This window comes from Caretta caretta, chromosome 4 (assembly GCF_965140235.1).
Source record: "Caretta caretta isolate rCarCar2 chromosome 4, rCarCar1.hap1, whole genome shotgun sequence".
NCBI lineage: Eukaryota > Metazoa > Chordata > Testudines > Cheloniidae > Caretta > Caretta caretta.
The window spans coordinates 36,343,141-36,363,144 of NC_134209.1; the positions used below are offsets into that span (position 1 = coordinate 36,343,141).

Sequence of the window (20,004 nt, forward strand, 5' to 3'; positions counted from 1 at the left end):
GGAGGATAAAATGTATTAATGTCTTTGAGGCATTCAAATACTTCAATGATGAACAGCTTGGAAAAGTCTAAGTTGAATAACAATGGGAAAGTATTTGGATTGCAGGTCCTCCCATATATTCCCTCCCTTCTCCCATCCAAAACATAGGTTCTGTGACATCTGCCCCTACCCCCACACCTTTACCATTCATGTATTTTTTACATGGAGTAAGGCAGTGCCCTACAATCCTCCTCCTGGTTCCTTTTCATCATCGGGCCATCATCTCTCCTCTTCCACATCTCCAGACTCTTGGTAGATGTTCCTCCAGAGCAAACCACAATGCCTAGGTAACCTGGCTGCCATCCTGCAGTCCAAATCCACTGATCATTTCCTGATTCTATATTTGTGAAGCAAAGGTATGTGTGGGAGTCGAGTGAGGGTGTTTTGAGCATATGTACACAAAACTAATATAGACCTTGATCCTGCAACGCTTAAGCACATGCTTAAAACTGAGGACACAACTGATAACATTGACTTCAGTGGACTACTTGTATGCTTAAACTTAATAATGTATATGTTTGCAGGATCAGGATCTTAAGAGTTACCACTATTTATAGCATTCTTCTAGTTTAAAAGTACAAAATGCACAGTGATATATTGTGGAAGTAAATTCCACATGTTACATATGTGCTCTGTAGAAATATAGTTCTTTTAATCAGTATTAATGTGTTGCCTTTTGAATTTAATTGAAAGTCTCCTTGCTCTGGTGTTACAATTTCCTTTTACCAATTAACCTTTTCCGTACCACTCATTATTTTGTATGGCTCTGTCACACCCTCTGTTATTCATCAGATCTCTAAACAGAGCCACTCTTTCCAGGCACTCATATGTAAGTGTCTCCGATCTCCTATCAATATAATTATCTATCTCTAAATCAGCTATATCTGAAATTATTTAAAAATCTGTTTCACATATCTTTGAATGAGGTTGATAAAGTTGTGAGCTAGAGATCAGTGTTTTTAAGGTTAATGTACTTTGTGCCAAAATTTACGTACATTAATAGTCATACTTTGTCATGTATCTGTCATTCACCCATTTCTTGGCTGCTTCTAGTACAGTTTACGTTCCATGTATTTAAAGCTGTATGTTACTTTTGTATAAAACTATTCTCAGTCCTTAGGACTCCTTCTGAATCTCTTTCTCTGTTTCTTATATATATATTAATTACCTGGAAAGTAGAGATAAATGAATTGGTTGAGACAGACTTTCATAAAGTGAAAAAGGTCATAGAGCATTTATACAACTTCTATTTAAATAGATTTCTTGTTTTTAGTGAATTTAAAGCTAGACTGACTGCCTTGAAGACTGGAGTCTTTATCCACAGAACTAATATAGCATGGGCAGAAGCAGTGGAAATTTGGGGTGAATTTGTTAGCTCTGATTTTAAACAAGTAGGTGACCCAAACATAATAAGAACTGTAACTAATGGCCAAATTTTGCCGCTCCTCTTTACACTGACTAGTACCTTACTCCCCAAGTAGTTCCTCTGATTTCAATGGGACTTTACATGGAATAAAGTACTACTCAGCTCAGGAAATGTGACAGAACCTAGTCATAAAGGGCCAGATTTTAAAAAGATATTAAGGCACCTAAAGTTGCAGATAGGCACCTAGTAGGATATTAGAGAGCACTTAAACTTTCAGGTGGGTGTTTAGGCACTTTTGAAAATGCCACGAGGTGTCTGTCTGCATCTTTATGCACTTAAATATCTTTTAAAAATCTGGCACAGAGTCCTTACAACTTGTTAATGACAGGAAGCCTTAGATTACTTGGTGGATCTTTTTAAGACTGTAGTCAGAAGGACAGCATTTCTTTCCTATTTTCTTGGCTGTTATCATGGATTATCTCCTCCCTTCCCCAAGAGATTTTCAAATCAGTTTTCCCTGAACACACAACACTATATGCACTTTCAGGAACAGCAGCCTGGACAAAGTCTATACAAAGAAACTTCACTTGAAATGCACAAACAATGATAGGTAGAATCCTTTAAAGGGAAACATTTAACATTTCAAATTGGTCCAGTGTATTTGATGTTATTTTAGGAGTGTCAGAGAAAGGCAGAAAATACCGAGCGTGATTGTAAGATTGGTTCTGAATATAGATTGATAAAGGGTTAACTAAACATTGCTAATCAGTGAAGAGGAGGACAAATAAAATAGAAATGAAGATGCAGAGAAGCTAGTATGTCACACAAAGGAAAGGACATGAAAGAGACTGAGCCAGTAGGTCCAACTGGGAGGTTTGCTATGCCTGTGTGCTGTGGACCTACAACAAAATGTGATAAAATACGTCTTTGATGCTGTGATAATGCTGTGCAGCATCTCCCAAGCCTGGGACTATCGGAAGATATGTGCAATTCTTTCTTTCTTTTCCATTTTTATGGTTTCTCTTTTGATCTTTCACAAATTTTAATCTTCTAAAGCTCTTTATTAATAATAAATTCAGTACAATAAATGATACAAGGTACTGACACACCTGGTGGACCCACTCCCCAATATCAATGTGGCTGTAGTGACAGGGAGGTCATCCTTGCAGGTTAATAACTTCCACAATAATAACTATTATGAATGGCATCAAAGCAATAATATGTGAATATTGGTCTGAGCATAGTGAGTGTCAGGGCACTACCATTATTCACATATCCAAATCAAATCTTCCTTTCTTCTGGTCTTTTTCTGTGTTGTTCTGAAAGCAATTAAGTAAACTCAGATTATAGAAAACACAAATGGTTCGTTTCCAGGTCAGACAGCGCTCTCAGCTGTTTTCCAACTTTTTAACATCACTCAGGGAATAAGGCAAACATATCAGAGTACTTGTTAGCCTAGAGTAGAATAAGACAAGAAGCCGTTATGAGATACATATATTTCCCCACAGAAAGGTAGCTTATCTGTTTCCTCAGCAGAACAGAGAAAATAAATGTTACTATTGTTTTTTATTGGAATCTTTTTCTAAAAACACAGATACTTCTCTTGCAGCTGGAGATAGGGAAATGGTTGGCAGACAGAGGAGCTTTGGTGTATGGTCCTATGATCACAAATTGGCTTAGCTACATTGAATTTTTCAGGAACTTGAGCTGAGATCTGGCCTTGGAGAAAAGGCCTTATTTTCAGAATGCTCCTGCTAAACCCCCGCAAGCTCCCAGTCCAGCCAGGTGCTGAGTTCAATCATCTTGCATCAAATTCAATGATAGCATAAGGCATACCTCCAGAGTCACTCAGCACCTTGTAGTATTAAGCCCTTTGCTCCAGTTGGAATTGTGGGTGCTTATGAAAACAGGCTCTAAAATTCCACCTGTCCTCATTTGATTTTTTTACAGGAACTCACTGTTGTTCACTGGAAAATCTTCAAGGGGGAGGGAATAGAAATTTTAAGGCTCCAGTGCAGTGGCTTATTTGTAGTTTAAATTTAGGATTTTTTGGTGATTATTATTTGGTACCACAAAGATTGATAGAAGGAGAGAAAATACAACACTTTTCATTGTGGTTTGTATCCTGTACATGTTAACTGGTTATGCAGTTGAACTCTGTGACCTATTTATCATTCTGAAAGAAATAGAAATGACTCTGTCTCAAGCTGCAGAATATATACAGGCCTGCACAACAGCCAGTCCCTACTGCATTTTGAACAGTGATATATTTTGGCATCTAATATTTATGGTCATTTCAACTTGTGTGCTCATTTTTCATCTGCAGTGCCCTTGGTGATGATAGAAATTAGTTTTATTATGGCTTCCTTTAACATACAGACAGGCTAGGAAGAACGGCAGGGAGGGGTAAAGTCATCCAGAGGCATGTGCTCCAAATTGATATGTCAGAAATGTACATCCATGAATTTTCTTTTGAAGTATAGTGATCTATAATGGTCTCTTGTATTATGTACTTATAAATTACCTTATTTTATATGTCATTTAACTATACAGGTCTTTGTATCAAAACTAGTGTTTCAAGCCCAAGCTGGAGCTGTAAATGTTGTAGAGGTCACCCTGGGAAAATAAAATTGATAGCAGTCTTGACAAGTAAAGACATCCCTTCCTTCAGTCACACACAGAGATGCATCCGTAGAAAGTCCTCGCAGCGGAATTTGTTTCCTCTTATGTGAAATGAGAGTGACACTTCTCCATGTAACTCACTGTGCTGCGCTGGGGTATGTTTATGATGCATTTCTTATTCCTGTGAGGGAGCCTCCTTCTGGATTGCTGTAGTTTAAATCTGAATAGTCAGGTGTTATTTTCTCTGTCCATCACCTTATCAACCTAGATCTTTGTAAAACTTCCTGTGGGGCCACTTTTAGTTTCCCCCTCATTGGAGTTAACAAATTTGAATAAGTCAAAGTTCAAAATATACACATAAAAGAAAGAACAAATACATTTGTGGTTGGAAATGTAGTTGAGGGAAAGGATAATTAAATAAAAAATGTCCAGTACCTGCTTATCTTCTTCCTTGAAACTCATCCAGCCAAGACATTATTTAACCTCTGCTGCAGTTGTGACCTTTCATACGAATTGTCTGACACGTACTACACTGAGTTGCTTTATTTGACAAAATTCATGAAATACATATGAAAAATATTTGTAATGATACAGATAGTAACCTTCCCCTTTAGACTTGTGCTAGCAGAGATAATGATTTTGGGGTTGCTAAACATTTCACCTGTAAGTCAAACTCCAGTGAGTTGTTTTTCTTCTATGCAGAAGACTGGCAAGTTTCATCAATGCATCCGCATCTCATTATGGTTGAGGAGGACAGTCAGCCAGCCACTAACTATCTAGTCTAAAGCTATTTAAATAGACTGTGAATGAGGAAACAAATTGACTGGCTGATAGAAATTCCAAAACTTCCAAATAAATTGGAAGGAGAAATATAGACTCGGTCTGAAAATAAGCATGTTATTCACGGACTCTTATATTCAGATCCCAGTTCTGACAGCACTTCCCTCTGTGCAAATCACTTAGTTTCTCTGCCTCCATTTCCCCATGTGTAAATAGTGACACTTATGCTTGTTTGAAAGCCCTACAAGAGCTTCATCTCTTTCTCTGCATTTCTAACATTACAATACCATAGTTTTAGGTGCCAAAAGCAATAGGTCAACAACAACAATAATAATAATAATAATAATAATAATAATAATAATAATAACATAATTAATATAGGTTTCAGAGTAGCAGCCGTGTGTCAAGGTTCCTTCCCCACTCTGAACTCTAGGGTACAGATGTGGGGACCCGCATGAAAACCTCCTAAGCTTACTTTTACCAGCTTAGGTTAAAACTTCCCCAAGGTACAAACTATTTTACCCTTTGCCCTTGGACTTCCACTGCCACCACCAAACGTTTATCTGAGTTTATTTATTAGGAAAGCATTGTTTGGAAATGTCTTTCCCTCCAAAATCCTCCCAACCCTTGCACCCCACTTCCTGCGGAAGGTTTGGTAAAAGTCCTCACCAATTTGCATAGGTGACCACAGACCCAAACCCTTGGATTTTAAGAACAAAGAAAAAGCATTCAGTTTCTGAAAAGAAGGATTTTAATAGAAGTAAAAAGTAAAAAAGAATCACCTCTGTAAAATCAGGATGGTAAATACCTGACAGGGTAATTAGATTCAAAACAAAGAGAATCCCTCTAGGCAAAACCTTAAGTTACAAAAAGGCACACAGACAGGAATATCCATTCTATTCAGCACAGCTTAATTTCTCAGCCATTTAAAGAAATCATAATCTAATGCATATCGAGCTAGATTACTTACTAAATTCTAAGACTCCATTCCTGTTCTGTCCCCGGCAAAAGCATCACACAGACAGACACAGACCCTTTGTTTTTCTCCCTCCTCCCAGCTTTTGAAAGTATCTTGTCTCCTCATTTGTCATTTTGGTCAGGTGCCAGCAAGGTTATCCTAGCTTCTTAACCCTTTACAGGTGAAAGGATTTTTCCTCTGGCCAGGAGGGATTTTAAAAGTGTTTACCCTTCCCTTTATATTTATGACACCGTGTTAGGATGCATCCGATGAAATGAGCTGTAGCTCACGAAAGCTTATGCTCAAATAAATTTGTTAGTCTCTAAGGTGCCACAAGTACTCCTTTTCTTTTTATAATTAATATATTATAGTATTTATAAAACACTTTTCATCAGTAGAGTTCAAAGTCCAATACAAAGGAGGTCCTCATTTTACAGATGGAGAACCTGAGGCACAGAGAAGTGACATGACTTGCCCCAGATCACTCCACAGACCAGTGGAAGAGCCAGAACTAGAATGCAAGTCTCACAAGTATGAGTCCAGTGCTCAATCCACTAGGCCAGAAGAGGCTTTCTTGCAGCAGACCATTTTCTCAGCTTCTGCCTTGGCTAGGTTGAATAGCTATGGGTCATTCTGGAGGAGAATGTCATCATTCATGTTATAACCTCCTTTACAGGGGGAAGGTCTGCACCAAATGGTGTGTCATGCATTGTGATCTACAAGAAGAGAGATGGGTTCTCATTCTAATCTTCCCTAGTAGGAAACCACACAGTCAAGAAACCTTCATGGAAATTGTCCTGCTGTTGGGTTCTATAGTTTCACCCCAGACTTTCTCAGTTGTACATATTTTTATGGATCATAAGTTTCTAGGTTTGAAAATAAAGGTGGTCAGTCAGCTGTTAGCCCATTGTTGGTCTTGTAGAGTAGGAGTGATACAGATCCAATGAGTGGATAAGCAGTGTAGAGTGCATAACAACCTGTGAGGACAGGCCATTCTGAAAATCTTAAGTGCTAAGTTATAGTACATCTTACATGGGCAGCTTGGGATCTTTTAATTATAGACATAGGAATACCTACATAATCAATAGAATTTTGAAGTAAAATGTAGACAATCTAAGGGTAGAAGGAAGACTGGAAAAAATGCCATTGTTAGATAATTCCTGAGTATGAAAAAAGGTGTACTTGATTCACTGCTTGCACAGACTAGGCAATATTTTCTCTCATTCAGTCTTTTCAACTCATATTATGTTGTCAGCCTTTCTGACAGTAGGCCGTGCAAGGAGCAAATGGAATCTGCCTGGGAGTTGCACTAATGAGTTGGAATAGAATTTAGACTGTTGTCAAGATGCCAGTCAGAATCACAGTCACGTTTCAATACAATTGTGACACAACTGAATATGGGAATTTTTTTCTATCTTGCCAACACACCATGGAATATGCGTTTTGTGTTTCTTGCAACACCATGGCACTGATGATGCTTAAGCAGATGTGGTGATTACAGAAAGGCTTCTCAGGGGCAGGTGGCAATGAAGAGGCAGTTGAGCCTTAAGGCTGCAGTATCCCCTTTTCTTGCTGCACACCTGCTCTCTGAATGGGATATAATGGCGAGGCAGATTGAGGTAGCAGTGAACTCATGGCCTCAACCCTACTCCTTCCTAGCCTCTTGAGCACTGCTGTGGACTTCATATGAGGACATAAAAGAAGCCCTCATGCAGCTAGGCTCCAAAGCTCATAAGGGATGTGATCTTTCTGCACATACACCGCAAATCCTGTCTCCTACACCTCCATCTCATGCAGCAAATTGCATTGGGTCAGCCTCATGCCACCACAGTGAAAGACTTTTTTTCCTGGCGGAGGCATACCACCACCTGGTTTGCAAATTTCAGTTGAAAGTACAGAATTTTGTGGCGTGTCTCACATGGAACTGACAATGTTGTATTGCATTTGATATACAATACCTGTCGCTTCAGTGAGACACTTGCTACAAAGCACTCTAAAAGAACCTTGCAGTATATTTTGGTCAGGTATATGGTATTGCTAGGCTTTACAGAATTTGTGATCATGAAAGCCTGCCAGAAATATGAGACATAGGGACAAATATTCTCTATATTATATTTTCTTCCCATACACACAACAGGACTGTACTGCTGAACTCTGCAATTCCACCCAAACAGCATTTATTTCTCACACAATATTCATTCCTTTTACTGGGACAATCAGTGTTACGATTAATAAAGACATGCTTCGGGAGCCAGTTCTGGAATAGACAGCCAAAATGAAGCACATGGAAAACACTATGGTAGTGGTGGTCTACAGCATGCTGAAGCAGCCCTCTGCCCTGGAGTCCCTTTATTTATGATTCACTCCTCTTAGGGAAACTTTTTTTTCCTGGCATGCCATCTTTCTGGTAGCTGTAGCCCAAAAGTCATCATTTTGGAACTGGGTACTGTTTCCTACATCTTCCTCTCTTCCAGCTAAATATTCTTACATTCTGTTACATTTTCTTATTATTATTCCTGAAATGATGGCATATCCTCATAGTAAATAAACAGTGTGAGTATCAATAGATAGATTTGGGAACGGGTTAAACTCTGATCATATTTGGTTAAGTCTTTATCATGGAAATCCAGCCCAAACCATAAGCCACTTTCAGATCTGCCAGAGCAAATGGAGTTGTTATGGAGCGCTATTCTTATGGTATGCCACTATTTTTCATAATTCACCTTTTGCACAGAGATTGGAATCAAATCCTATTCTGTTCATTTGGCTAGATAATGTTAGTTTATCTCATATTTGACTATATTATGTGCTTGTCTAGTAAACCCCATGAAACAGACCAACCATCCAAAATGCAATATAACCTTTTAAACTGAACAAATCATAGTCATATTTGCACTCAAATCCTGACCTATGTTCCATTCAAATTTCAATTTAAATTGTTCTGCTTAGTCGGAAGGTTTGAAAGAAAAAAGACTTGCGGTGGATTAAGAGTGGGAAAAGGTTAATGATTAGATGTTGAGAAAATCAATAAGGAAATGGGACCAAGGAGCGAGGGGGGAGAGAATGAATAGTGGAAGGACCTGTGAAAGAAGAGGCAAGATACACAAGAGATAAGGCAATGAAAGATGTAAACATAATGAGATAAGGGAGAAATATGCAGTTACACAGAAACAGAGAGAGAAACTGAGAGAGAGAGAAGTATAAAAGCCTGGGGATCCTGGCATCCCAATGTATTGTGTGCAGGAGAAAAAGGGGTCTGAAGTGAAGAGAGACCTAGTAGAAGGCTAGATAGAGTTAGGAGGCAAACAAAGAAAAAGAAATGAAAAGGTTTGGGGAAAAGATAGAGCTGTAAAACATAGGAGAATATAGAAAAGCCTGAAACACAATGGAGATTAAAATAATATTTTGTTTGCCTGTTATTAAGCATCATTAATAAAAGGAACATGTTTTATATTATTTATTGTATCGATACTGTGTAGCTCTAAAAACTGCTCCAATAATACAGCAGCAGCAGAAGTGGCTCTCTGTAAACTGAACACAGTATCACTCTGGATCCCAAATTAGGGCAAGCTAAAACCACAATCTGCCATTATTCTCTGGTAGAGCTCACAGAGGGTGTTGATGATTTGGGGTCTGGCAGTTTGGCACTCTCTTGCTGAGAGCCTTCGATTGCCTGCAATACTCTTCATTAGACACATGCGCAGAGCAGTCATTCAGAGAGTCAGTGAGAAGAAACAAGTTATGATAATGAGTCATTAGGAGGAGAAGGGGGAAAAAAGAGACAAACAGGGAATTTACCTGGTTAGATACAATCCTGAAAATAAAAGGATTGATATTAAAAAGAAAAAAATGCAGTGGGAATAGACAAATACAGAAAAGAGATAAGTACAGTATGGGGGAACACACTTTTAGTTTAGACAGAATATCAAGAATGAGACATAAACGTGGAAAATAGATAAAATATGTAAATGAGACTATTGAAATAAGAACTGGGAATAAGGTAAATACTGCTGTAGACTCTGATGTCAGTTCTGACAGTAATGGTGATTATTCTGAGCTGATAATTGAAGATGAGAAACTAAAGCAGAAGCAGAAATTGTTTACACCCAAGTTTCTGTGACATTATGTTATTTGACTCGATTAGTTCAAATTACTGAGACAAAACTGAATGAACAATAGCGTGAGCTGTGACTCACATGAGCACGTCATTCTGCTAAGGCAATTCAGGGCTTTGCTAACTGGAAGTTGACAGCTAGTGGTGACACGTGCAATTCTCGAAAATAGGATGTAGTTGTAAGAGGGACACCGTTCACGTGGAAATGGTTTTTCAACATCATGGTGAGGCTTAACTTTGTTCTAACCCCACTTCATAAGCATAAGAGTGAAATCTGTTTTTTTTTTAAATCAAATCTGACTTTCTTCAGTTTTGAAACTTGTTTCATGCTAATTTTGGTGAAAATGGAGGCAGTGTTGCTGACATAGCCGAGGCTGTCCTGAGTTATGCACGCCAAAACAGTGCCAGAATCTTGATCATGTGCATCTACAATATTGCATGATGTGCAATATACCTCAGACTGTGGGTATCAACAAAGATATTAAAAATATGGAGAGCACCTTTTTAATGTGTTTTCATTTTGATAATTCACATACTCATGATTCGCTTCCCCTGACCAGTTTTACATCAGTGCAACTTTGTTGACTTCAGTGGAGGTACTTCTGATTCTTACAGGTGTAAGCGAGTTCACAGTTGGACACCATGGATGTAGCAGTGAAGTTTTTATTGAAGTCAGTAGGAGTTTTGCCAGAGAAGGGTCTTCAAAATTGGACCCACTGCTGGAGAAACCAGCCGTCTGCCCAGCAAATAACTTGATTTAATGCGTCTTCCAACCCCTTCCTTACTCTTCAGCCCCAGGCTACCTCAAAGACAAGCAGTGGCAATGCTCTCTCATGTCATAGTACTTATTTCTCCCCTCTTTCCTCTCAGACCACCAATAAACCCCCCAAACCACAAAACAAATCCCAGCTTCCAAGTATGTCCTCTTTTCCACACACACCTGAGAATCCTTGCCCTTCTCAGTTTCTCCCGAAGTCCAAGTTCTTCCCTTCACCTCCCAGCTTCCCATATCAATTCCAGCCCCCATCCTTGCTCTCTTCCATTCTTCAGTTAAAGTCCCACTCTTAATGTGAACCTCCCTCAGCTTCTTTGCTCTGCCAAGGATCTTAGCCTGAAATGTTTGTCTGCCTGCTTTTCCCATGGTCATCTCCATGCTTTGTTCTACAGTGCCCATTACGCATGGCTTGCATGCAAGAAAATAATTTGAGGCTTAATACTGTAAGGAAGTGACTTCTGCTTTGCATTTAGAATACGCTGGGGCAATATAAAATCCTGGAAAGAGGTTCAATTTATCTCTGGCATAGTATCTTCCAGACATTGTATGTCCAGCAGCATATGATCGATCACCATACTTGTTTACTATGATTTACAGAGCTTTGCAGCCTGCTGCACTAGGGAAAGTCAGAGCAGTGTGCATAGGATTGTACAGTCATTTCTCCAGCTCTATTCCTCTGTCTCATAACTTAATCCCTCATGTGAACAGATACCCAGCGAAGCCAGCATCAACTTCTTTGTCTTAGAGCATGAACAGCTACAGGGCTTTTGCCATCACAGGAGGGGAAAAAGTGTGTTTTCGTCTCATTTAACCACATTTCCTATCTATGATAATTAAAGTTGTTGTAGCATCGTCAGGCTCCGTAGGACCTGTTCAGAGGCTGGTCTTGATGTAATCATCCTGCCAGGTGTTGATTGGAGCAACAAGAGCTGAATTCAAAATATCTTCGGGGGCCTTCTTTGAAAATAACAGTGGCTTGAGCCCAATAACACAGTGTTTCCCAAACTTGGGACGCCGCTTGTTCAGGGAAAGCCCCTGGCGGGCCGGGCCGGTTTGTTTACCTGCCACGTCCGCAGGTTCGGCCAATGGCGGCTCCCACTGGCCGCAGTTTGCCGCTCCAGGCCAATGGGGGCTGTGGGAAGCGGCGTGGGCCAAGGGACATAGGGTAGCGTGAGGCTTTATTTCAACGTCATAGTGCTATCTTTGTTTTTTATGGCTTTAGAGCAGTGCAACTCACAAAGATTGCTTGAAAATGTTCCTTCCTTTCTCTTCTCTATTTGCAGTCTGTAATAAGAAGAGGCCCTGAGAGACTGGGATTTTTAACCCTGTTTTCTTCTTTTCACTAGCCCCCAAAGAAATATTAATGAAAGTGTACAGAACTACACCGTGCAGAAATTCTTCTGCTTTTATTGTGGCTATAATTGATCACAAGTTTCATACAACTTTAAGGCCATGCCATATTCTAATACTATATGGAAAGTGACCAACTTCTGGTAGATGAGATTAGGTGTGAAATAACCTGACTGTTTCTACTAATCTTTCTTTTACCTACTTTCGTCTGACATTTGTCCTGGGAACTATAAGAAAACATTTTGTTTGTTTGTTTAGGTTTTTTCTTGGGGGGTATATTCAGTGGGGCTAGCTCAAGTGTGAAAGGTAGTATGGATTGCATTATGATTTACAGACATTACCTGCACGGGTGGAGAGTGTAGAGGGCTTGGTCTCCAGTAGGAGCACTTAAGAGGAATGATCGTTGCCTGAGCCAAAATTCCTCTAGGCAGCTCCTGGGAAGAACACACTGCAGTGATGGTTCTGGCAAACTAGGAGCTGGTGCAGCGTGTGTTCTCTGGGCAGATACAAAGTAGAACAGTGTAATGTCAACTGCACAAAGTCACGGTAAGCATCTCACCATTTTGGAAGGCAAAGATGTCTTTCTGGCTGAAGAAGCAGCCTTCTATCACTGGTCCTGGTAGACTCGAGGAAAATGATAAATTCCTTGTGGTGTTCCAGAGTTCTGCCCTGAGTCTTGGGAAATTCCACCTTTTGAAGCACACAGTCCTGTTTGATCCAGGAAGGTGTTAATAAACACCATAGGTCAAATTAATCTCTAGCGTAACTTCTCTTCATGCAGTGGAGTTACCCCAGAAATTGATTAGACACAATGGGTCCAGTCCTGACCTCACTGAATTTGATCGGAATTTTGCCATTGTTTTCACTGGAGCCAGGATTTCAGCCAGTATGTTTTTCCACTGTTTCCTTTTTAGATTAACAAAAGTCAGATTTAATCTTTAGGTTCCTTTTCCTACTCTCTTCTTACTTTCTATGATGAAAAGTTAGTAACACAGATTATGTTTGCCAGAATACAACATACACCATTGGGCCCTTTGCCATAGTTAATAAATGTTCATCTTTGACTGCATATCCTCCATTGTACTGATTTCTTTTCAACTGTGTTTTTCATATACTTTTGAATTGCAAAAGTGTTTCATTTGTTAAGGCAGATTGTGGCGGTTCAATGACAAGACAGCACAGAGCTTTTAGCAAGCAAGCGGCTGGTCTGCTAACAGGCTTCTGCCTGTCAGCTTTCCACCTTCCCCTTTATTCTTTCTCTCCCCCCGCGTATTACATTCTCCAACAGATAAAAGGAATACACTGGCTTTGTTTAACATTCTTATTTACCAGTTTCTATCTACCGCATTCCTTGCTCTCGGGCCTTGAGCCCAGTCCTGGGAGGCTTCCCACGGTTCATGTCATCTGGGCGAGATTCCAAGGTTGATGCCCTTGAAAGGAGCTGTGTGTGCACAGGTCCAGCACAACACTCCGGGTGTGCCCTGAATGTTGCCAAGCGCATAAACCTTGTATGAATCCTACATCCCCTCCTTTTTTGTTTATTTGTACTCGGCCATCTCATGGTAGCCATCAATTTGCTTTTGCAAGCCAATTAACTCCCAGACAGACAAGGTCATAACTCGTGGAGCCTGCCAGGGCAGGTCTCGACAAAGCCTTAACAAAAAGGAAATACATTGCACACAGCAACAGCAAAAAATGAGCGTAAGAAGGTAAAGTGTAATTGGCCGGGCCCCAATTAGCCATGCTAGAGTACTGGGAAGAGAGGTTCGAGTAAGCAGCGAGCATCATCTCGTTCCCAATTTCCTCAGGGTGATGACATACTGGAATAAGGCACGTACCTAACAATTCTTCAGCTGCTACAAAATCAGATAAACAAAAGTGGTTAACATTTGCTATTGAAGCCAATCTTTCCCATAGGTTATATGTCATTCGGGCTCGTAACGGAGAAAGCGCTCCCGAGCCAACCCCTACAGGAAATAGCAGGCACAAAAGGCATACAGTCAATACAGAATTAGCAGTAATTTGGGCGAGAATTGCCACAAACAAAGCCTCAGAAGTCTCTTGGTGTTGATTTGCTGCCAGTCTTTGTTGAGCCGCGGCGACCAATGCTTTTACTGCTCCCCATGTCACGGACCGGCTTGGGACGCTACGCCTCCTCCGTTTCCATCCCGCTGTTGTCGACCCGGGAGGCACCGCATTCTCCTCCAAGGTCAGCTGAAACTCTGGTATGGGGTTCGACAGCCCCTGGTGCCATGCCATGCTGTTTCAGTGCCGGTCGCACACACCGGGCCGGAACCCACAACGGTCCTGCAGGGAGAGACACAGCAGCATATCCCCGACCCCAAGTAATTAGAGGCACTGGGCCCAACCATTGCGGATGGGGCAGCTGACGGTAAAAGACACGCGGTCTTTCCAGTACCTTGGATTTGTGAAAATGCCGATTCGTGGGGGTCTGCTGATCTGTGTTCAGCGTTAAATTATTTAAAGTGAACAAAAGGATATGCATTTGTTGCTGAATGTCTCCTAAGGTTCGGAGACGGAGCTCCCCTTGTTTTAATTGTTTGTCAAGCAAGGTTTTTAGCGTGTGATTTGCACGTTCAACAATGGCTTGGCCAGGGGAATTATAAGGGATCCCGTGTGTGAGATGGACGTCCCATTGGACACAAAAGGTGGAAAGGGCTGTGGAGCAGTAGGCTGGGGCATTATCTGTTTTTATCTGGCTCGGGTGACCCATAACAGCAAAACAGGCTAGCAGATGGTGAATAACTTTAGGAGTGGCTTCCCCATGCTGTGGGGTTGCCCAGAGGAATCCCGAATAGGTATCAATGGAAACATGTAAAAATGAATAGGGGCGGAATTGTGGCACATGAGTAACATCCATTTGCCACAGCTGATTTGCTGCGGTACCTCGGGGGTTAACGGCATAAGAGAAAGTAGGAGCAGCAGCAGCACAGTGGGGCAGGAACGAACAATGGAATGTGCATGATCAGCAGGAATGTGAAACTGCCGGGCCAAAACAGAGGCAGACTGATGAAAAAAGGCATGGCTTTCAATGGGGTCAGAAAAAAGAGAATTTACCTCACCACGTAACGCGCGATCGGCGCGTGCATTGCCCTCAGTGAGTAGCCCAGGCAGAGGGGTATGACTGCGAATATGAGCAACAAAGTATGGGAAATTACGAGTGGTGATGAGATACTGTAAAGACAAAAACAGGCGAAGGAGGTCTGCATCGACCTGAGGGGTAATAAGGGCAAGGGGTAAATGATCAATTACCTGATAAACATAATGCGTGTCCACAATCAAATTAAAGGGACAATCACCAAAAAGTTAAAAGGCCAAAATAACAGCAGCTAATTCCAAGGACTAGTAAAGCTCTCCAAGCGCTGTGCATGCAAATATTATTGTACAAGTGAATGAAGCGCTTTCAGCTTTTCTAGGGGGAGGGGCCACTGGTCAATCCATACAGGCTCTAAGGATTGCCATACTAATGGTAATGCGGATGGCAAGGTGGGTGAGGGAGGATTTCGGGCCATTATATATTAATATCGAGGGTGGTGTCCAGCTTTGTAAGTAAGTCACGGCCCCAAATATTGAGGTGGACAGGGAGTACAAAAGGGCGGATTGTAGCAAGGGCACGGCCTCCTGGTTTAGAGACCGTGACCCAAGACAAACTTTGGCGCCCGGGTTTGCTACCCCCAATCCCCCACAACTCTTTAGAAGGAACTGTTGGCCAACTGACCGGCCACTCCGGATCACGAATCACCGTAACGTCAGCTCCAGTGTCCACCAGCCCTGTAAAAGGAACATTATTTAAGAGAAGTGTTAACTGAGGTTTCGAGGGGCGGACCGACATTGTTAGAGCAACAAGTGGAGAGGACGTGTTGTGAGATGGCGACTGAGCCAGAGTTGATCCAAAGCCGCCTCCGCCCCGGGCTCGATCCTCTTCAGCTGGCACCTGATAGGGGACTAAAATCAATTGCGCAATTGACCGTCCACGCAGGAGCGACTGCGGAAGATGGGTCCACACCTGAACCTTAATAACGCCGTTGTAATCGGCGTCAATGACCCCTGGGATGACAAAAAAGCCCTGTTTCCCAGCGTGTGAGCAAGGGAGAACCAGACCCACAAATTCGGCAGGGAGAGGTCCCGTCACCTGGGTAGGTATGGCACAAACCTCCCCCGGCAACTGAAAATCAGCGTCCTCCTGCATAATCAAATCAAGCCCTGCACTTCCGGCAGTCGCCGCCTTCATGGAGTCTATGGGTTTTAAAGCAGAGGAACAGTTGTCTGAGTGGGAAACACCCCCGTTTGGCCCTGGGTTCGGGGGGGACCCGCCGTGCAGTTTCCCGACCCGCTACGACACTGATTAGCCCAGTGATAGCCCTTCCGACACTTGGGGCACTTCTTTGAGGGGCGGGCGGGCGCCGTCGATGAGCGGCACTCCCGCTGAAAGTGACCCTCCTTTCCACAGCGGTAACAACGCTTCCCCTCCTTCCCGCTTTTCCGCAGGGCGGCGGCCAGAACTCCAGCTTTATGTGCTTGAGTTCCGATGTTTTGGCACGCCCGCAGCATGTCTGACAGCTCTAGAATGCCAGTGGCTTGTGCCGCCTGGAGACCACGGCAGCAATCCTCGTTCGCATTTTCAACCGCCAGTTTTAACAGGATCTCCTGAGCTGCCGCAGGGTTATCCACCTGTTGGAGGATAGCCTCCTGCAATCTGTTGGTAAAATCCATAAAGGACTCTGATGCACCCTGACAGATACTGGCAAAGCTTTTGGTAGGCTTGCCTGAATCCGGGACCTTCTGGAAAGCATGCTGGGCGCAGGTGGAAATAATGGGGAAGACGGCCTGAGGGAGTTGAGACTGCATCTGAACAGTAGCAAACTGGCCCTCCCCTGCCAACTGCTCATAAATGATACCTTGCTCTCTATATACCTGGGCTTGGCGTTCCGCCATCTGCCGATACTCACTAAGCCAAATAACATACTGACTGGGTGTTAACATCATGCGCAACAGCGCCTTCCAATCTTCAGGGATCAGGGTGTACCCAGTACCTAGCCCTTCAATGAGACCACTTACATACGTGCTAGTGAGGCCGAACTCGCGAATCGCTTTCTTTACGTCTCTGATCACCGAGTAGGGCAAACTGACCCAGTTTGCAACCTGGTTGCCCTGGCCATCATCCTGCCAGGTCACCGAACAAACTGAGACCAGATCAGCCAACTCCTCCGCTGTAATATCTGAGCGAGTCTTCGCTGCGTGAACCATTTGTTGCACCAGCGAAAGCCACTGAGCAGACGCGGATGACCCTCCGGGGGGCCCCGGAACATGGGGCACCACGGTGGGATGGTGATCACACACCAGCTCCGGTGGGGAAGGCCAGGGAGGCGGTGGTAATAGAGGCACTGGGGGCGAAGCAGGGGGAGGGATGGTTGCAGGAGCGGATGGGGGTGGCGGGATCGGCAGCCCCTCTGTTGGCGCGGGAGAGGGCCTTTCCGAGGCGACACGCTGTGTCGCATCGCCAGGAGGGGGGATGGCTGCAGGAGCGGACAGGCGTGGCGAGATCACCAGCCTCGCGAGGGCGGGCCTGTCCGAGGCGACACACAGTATCGCGTCGCTGCAGAGGTGCCAGGCATGTAGAGCCTGCACGGGCGCCCGAGGCTCTTTGTGCAATGTCTGGCCCAATCGCTCCCAGTCCGCTAGCTTAAGGGTTCCGGCTTCAGGGTACCACGGGCATTGGGCACGCACCTCCTGTAGCAGGAGAGTGAGTTCTCGAGTGGGGCAGTCATGCTGAGCCTTACGCAGCAAATACTGTAGCTCACTGCGGTGTTGCACTTGCAAAGCAGAGAGGGAGCTTCCCATACTTACCACAATGAAAAATACTCACCGGGATCCACGAAGCGGATGAGTGACGCGTCTGAAACCCTTGCCGGGCGAGGTGAGTGCTGAGGGCCCCACATTTGGGCGCCAGTTGTGGCGGTTCAATGACAAGACAGCACAGAGCTTTTAGCAAGCAAGCGGCTGGTCTGCTAACAGGCTTCTGTCTGTCAGCTTTCCACCTTCCCCTTTATTCTTTCTCTCCCCCCGCGTATTACATTCTCCAACAGATAAAAGGAATACACTGGCTTTGTTTAACATTCTTATTTACCAGTTTCTATCTACCGCATTCCTTGCTCTCGGGCCTTGAGCCCAGTCCTGGGAGGCTTCCCACGGTTCATGTCATCTGGGCGAGATTCCAAGGTTGATGCCCTTGAAAGGAGCTGTGTGTGCACAGGTCCAGCACAACACTCCGGGTGTGCCCTGAATGTTGCCAAGCGCATAAACCTTGTATGAATCCTACAGCAGATAATTAGAACACTGCACAGTTTGGCAGTTCTGGTTCTCCAAAGTTTCAATTCACATGATTTTTACCTAGATTTTTGATCCAAATTTCCAGTTCAAGCACACGCAAAAACACAAAGTGAAAAGTCAGTCAAAATATCCATGTTTCAACTTGAGTTTATGTTGGAGTCATGAGAAGCTGCAAGTTTTGCATTTTTTTAATTAATTAGTCCAGGTTTGAGTGAAAGGCTTACAAACCTTCCTGAACATCTTAGTGAAGTTGGGTTGACTTTAAAAATTGACTATAAACCCCAAACCAGGTGAGGTTGTTTTTCATTTTGTTTTGTATTCTACACATCTATATACCTACTCCAGATACAGACACATATTTCCCCAGAATATACATTTATAGAAAGGTTAATTATTTCATGTAACCACATCCATAAAAACTCCAGAAACCTGTAGAGGGAGATTTTCATAAGCATGAAAAAGAGTTTGAAGCACAAGTCACATTGACTTTTAATGTGACTTGTACTTCTCGCTCTTTGGTGCTTTTGAAAATTTCTCCCACAGTGTTGCCTGTTATGTGAAGAACAGTTGTCTTAAGGTTGGTAATACTTGTTCTGTAGCAGACCCCATGATGAAACTTATTCCCATATTTTTTTTAACTCAATTGTATTGATAATGCATAGAGGAAAGGGCCCTATTCTCAGTTGGCATAAATTGGTGTAGGTCCCTTGATTTCAATGATTTATCCCAGCTGAGGAGCTGGCCCAAAAGCAATAGCACATGTCAGAGTGTGATTGCAGATTAGCTAGCAGGAATGTAAAATATTGGAAACTATGTGCGCTGAGGTTTAACAGAACCTGGATGTTCCCTCTTGCTAATGATAATACTTAGCACTCCTATAATGCCTTTCATGTTCAAAGTACTAATTAACATGAATTAATCCTGTGAGGCAGGTAATTACATGGCATTATCCCCATTTTACAGGTGGGGATTCACATCCTGTACCCCATCTCTCATCAGTCTGTCTGGCTTCTTTGCACTTCTTAATAATTATAAAAGATAAAAAACTTTGGAATCCTTTGTTTTTCTGGCACTTTCAGACATGGCTGTGGGACTTTTGTGTCACGCTGTTGTTCCTTCCCTGTGGAGCCCTTCTTTTTCTGGCTGGCTGTTTCAGTTTGTTTTTTTAGCAAGATTAAAGACAGAGTTCTACTGCACCTTCTCATTTCATCATAGGCTGTAAATAAAGATTTTAGGTCTTTCTCATTTTCAGTTTGGTTCCTTTCTGTTGGCAGGAACGAAAGAGTACAATACTCAGTATCATAATACAAAGAAATTGCAGGGGATTCAGATATCTAGTTTGTAACCATCATGGCATCACTTGCCCTTTTTGTTTCTAATACAATTGTTTAGTGCCACCTAAAAAATGTGTTTCCCCTTCCTCCCCCTTGCTGAAATGCGTAGCTACTATTAAGATGGTCATTCTATTGTTAGGAAAAACTTTGAAAATTTTACTCTGGAGCAGCCACATATTTTGGATCCACTTGTGCACTCGAGTGTTTCCAACTGGCTTTCTTCTCTTTTTCCTCATCCCAAAGAACTATGCTGTGCTGGTGATAGATAGGGTTTTTTTGCTTGTAGTACAACAGTGGATCCTCGCACCTGTGCAC

The 20,004-nt window shown here is 42.8% G+C and overlaps 2 protein-coding genes and 1 long non-coding RNA gene across 11 annotated transcripts in view; 1 reads left to right on the forward strand and 2 right to left on the reverse strand.

Moving 5' to 3' along the window:
• Nucleotides 1–20,004, forward strand: part of LOC125635670 (alcohol dehydrogenase 1-like) — a 100,768-nt gene that overhangs the window by 38,877 nt on the left and 41,887 nt on the right. The gene's annotated exons all lie outside the window — the stretch shown is intronic.
• Nucleotides 13,190–17,873, reverse strand: LOC125635669 (endogenous retrovirus group K member 21 Gag polyprotein-like). Of its 7 annotated transcripts, none has more exons than XM_048847649.2 (3): nt 15,744–17,873; nt 15,083–15,149; nt 13,190–14,311 (listed from the first exon to the last, which is right to left on the reverse strand). In XM_048847649.2, the coding sequence occupies exon 1, from the start codon at nt 17,864–17,866 to the stop codon at nt 16,271–16,273; it is 1,596 nt and encodes a 531-aa protein (XP_048703606.2). In that variant the 5' UTR covers nt 17,867–17,873; the 3' UTR covers nt 13,190–14,311; nt 15,083–15,149; nt 15,744–16,270. The 7 variants fall into 7 exon arrangements, with proteins under 7 accessions (XP_048703606.2, XP_048703604.2, XP_048703605.2 ...); XM_048847647.2 differs by having other exon boundaries at nt 15,083–15,199; XM_048847648.2 differs by lacking the exon at nt 15,083–15,149.
• On the reverse strand, nt 13,190–18,031 carry LOC142071844 (uncharacterized). Of its 2 annotated transcripts, none has more exons than XR_012668041.1 (2): nt 17,892–18,031; nt 13,190–15,796 (listed from the first exon to the last, which is right to left on the reverse strand). It is a non-coding gene; the product is annotated as an uncharacterized LOC142071844 (long non-coding RNA). The 2 variants fall into 2 exon arrangements; XR_012668042.1 differs by having other exon boundaries at nt 17,873–17,954.

Excerpts from the sequence above, each read along its gene's own strand:
- LOC125635669 (XM_048847648.2), bottom strand. The coding sequence starts at position 17,866 with ATGGGAAGCTCCCTCTCTGCTTTGCAAGTGCAACACCGCAGTGAGCTA.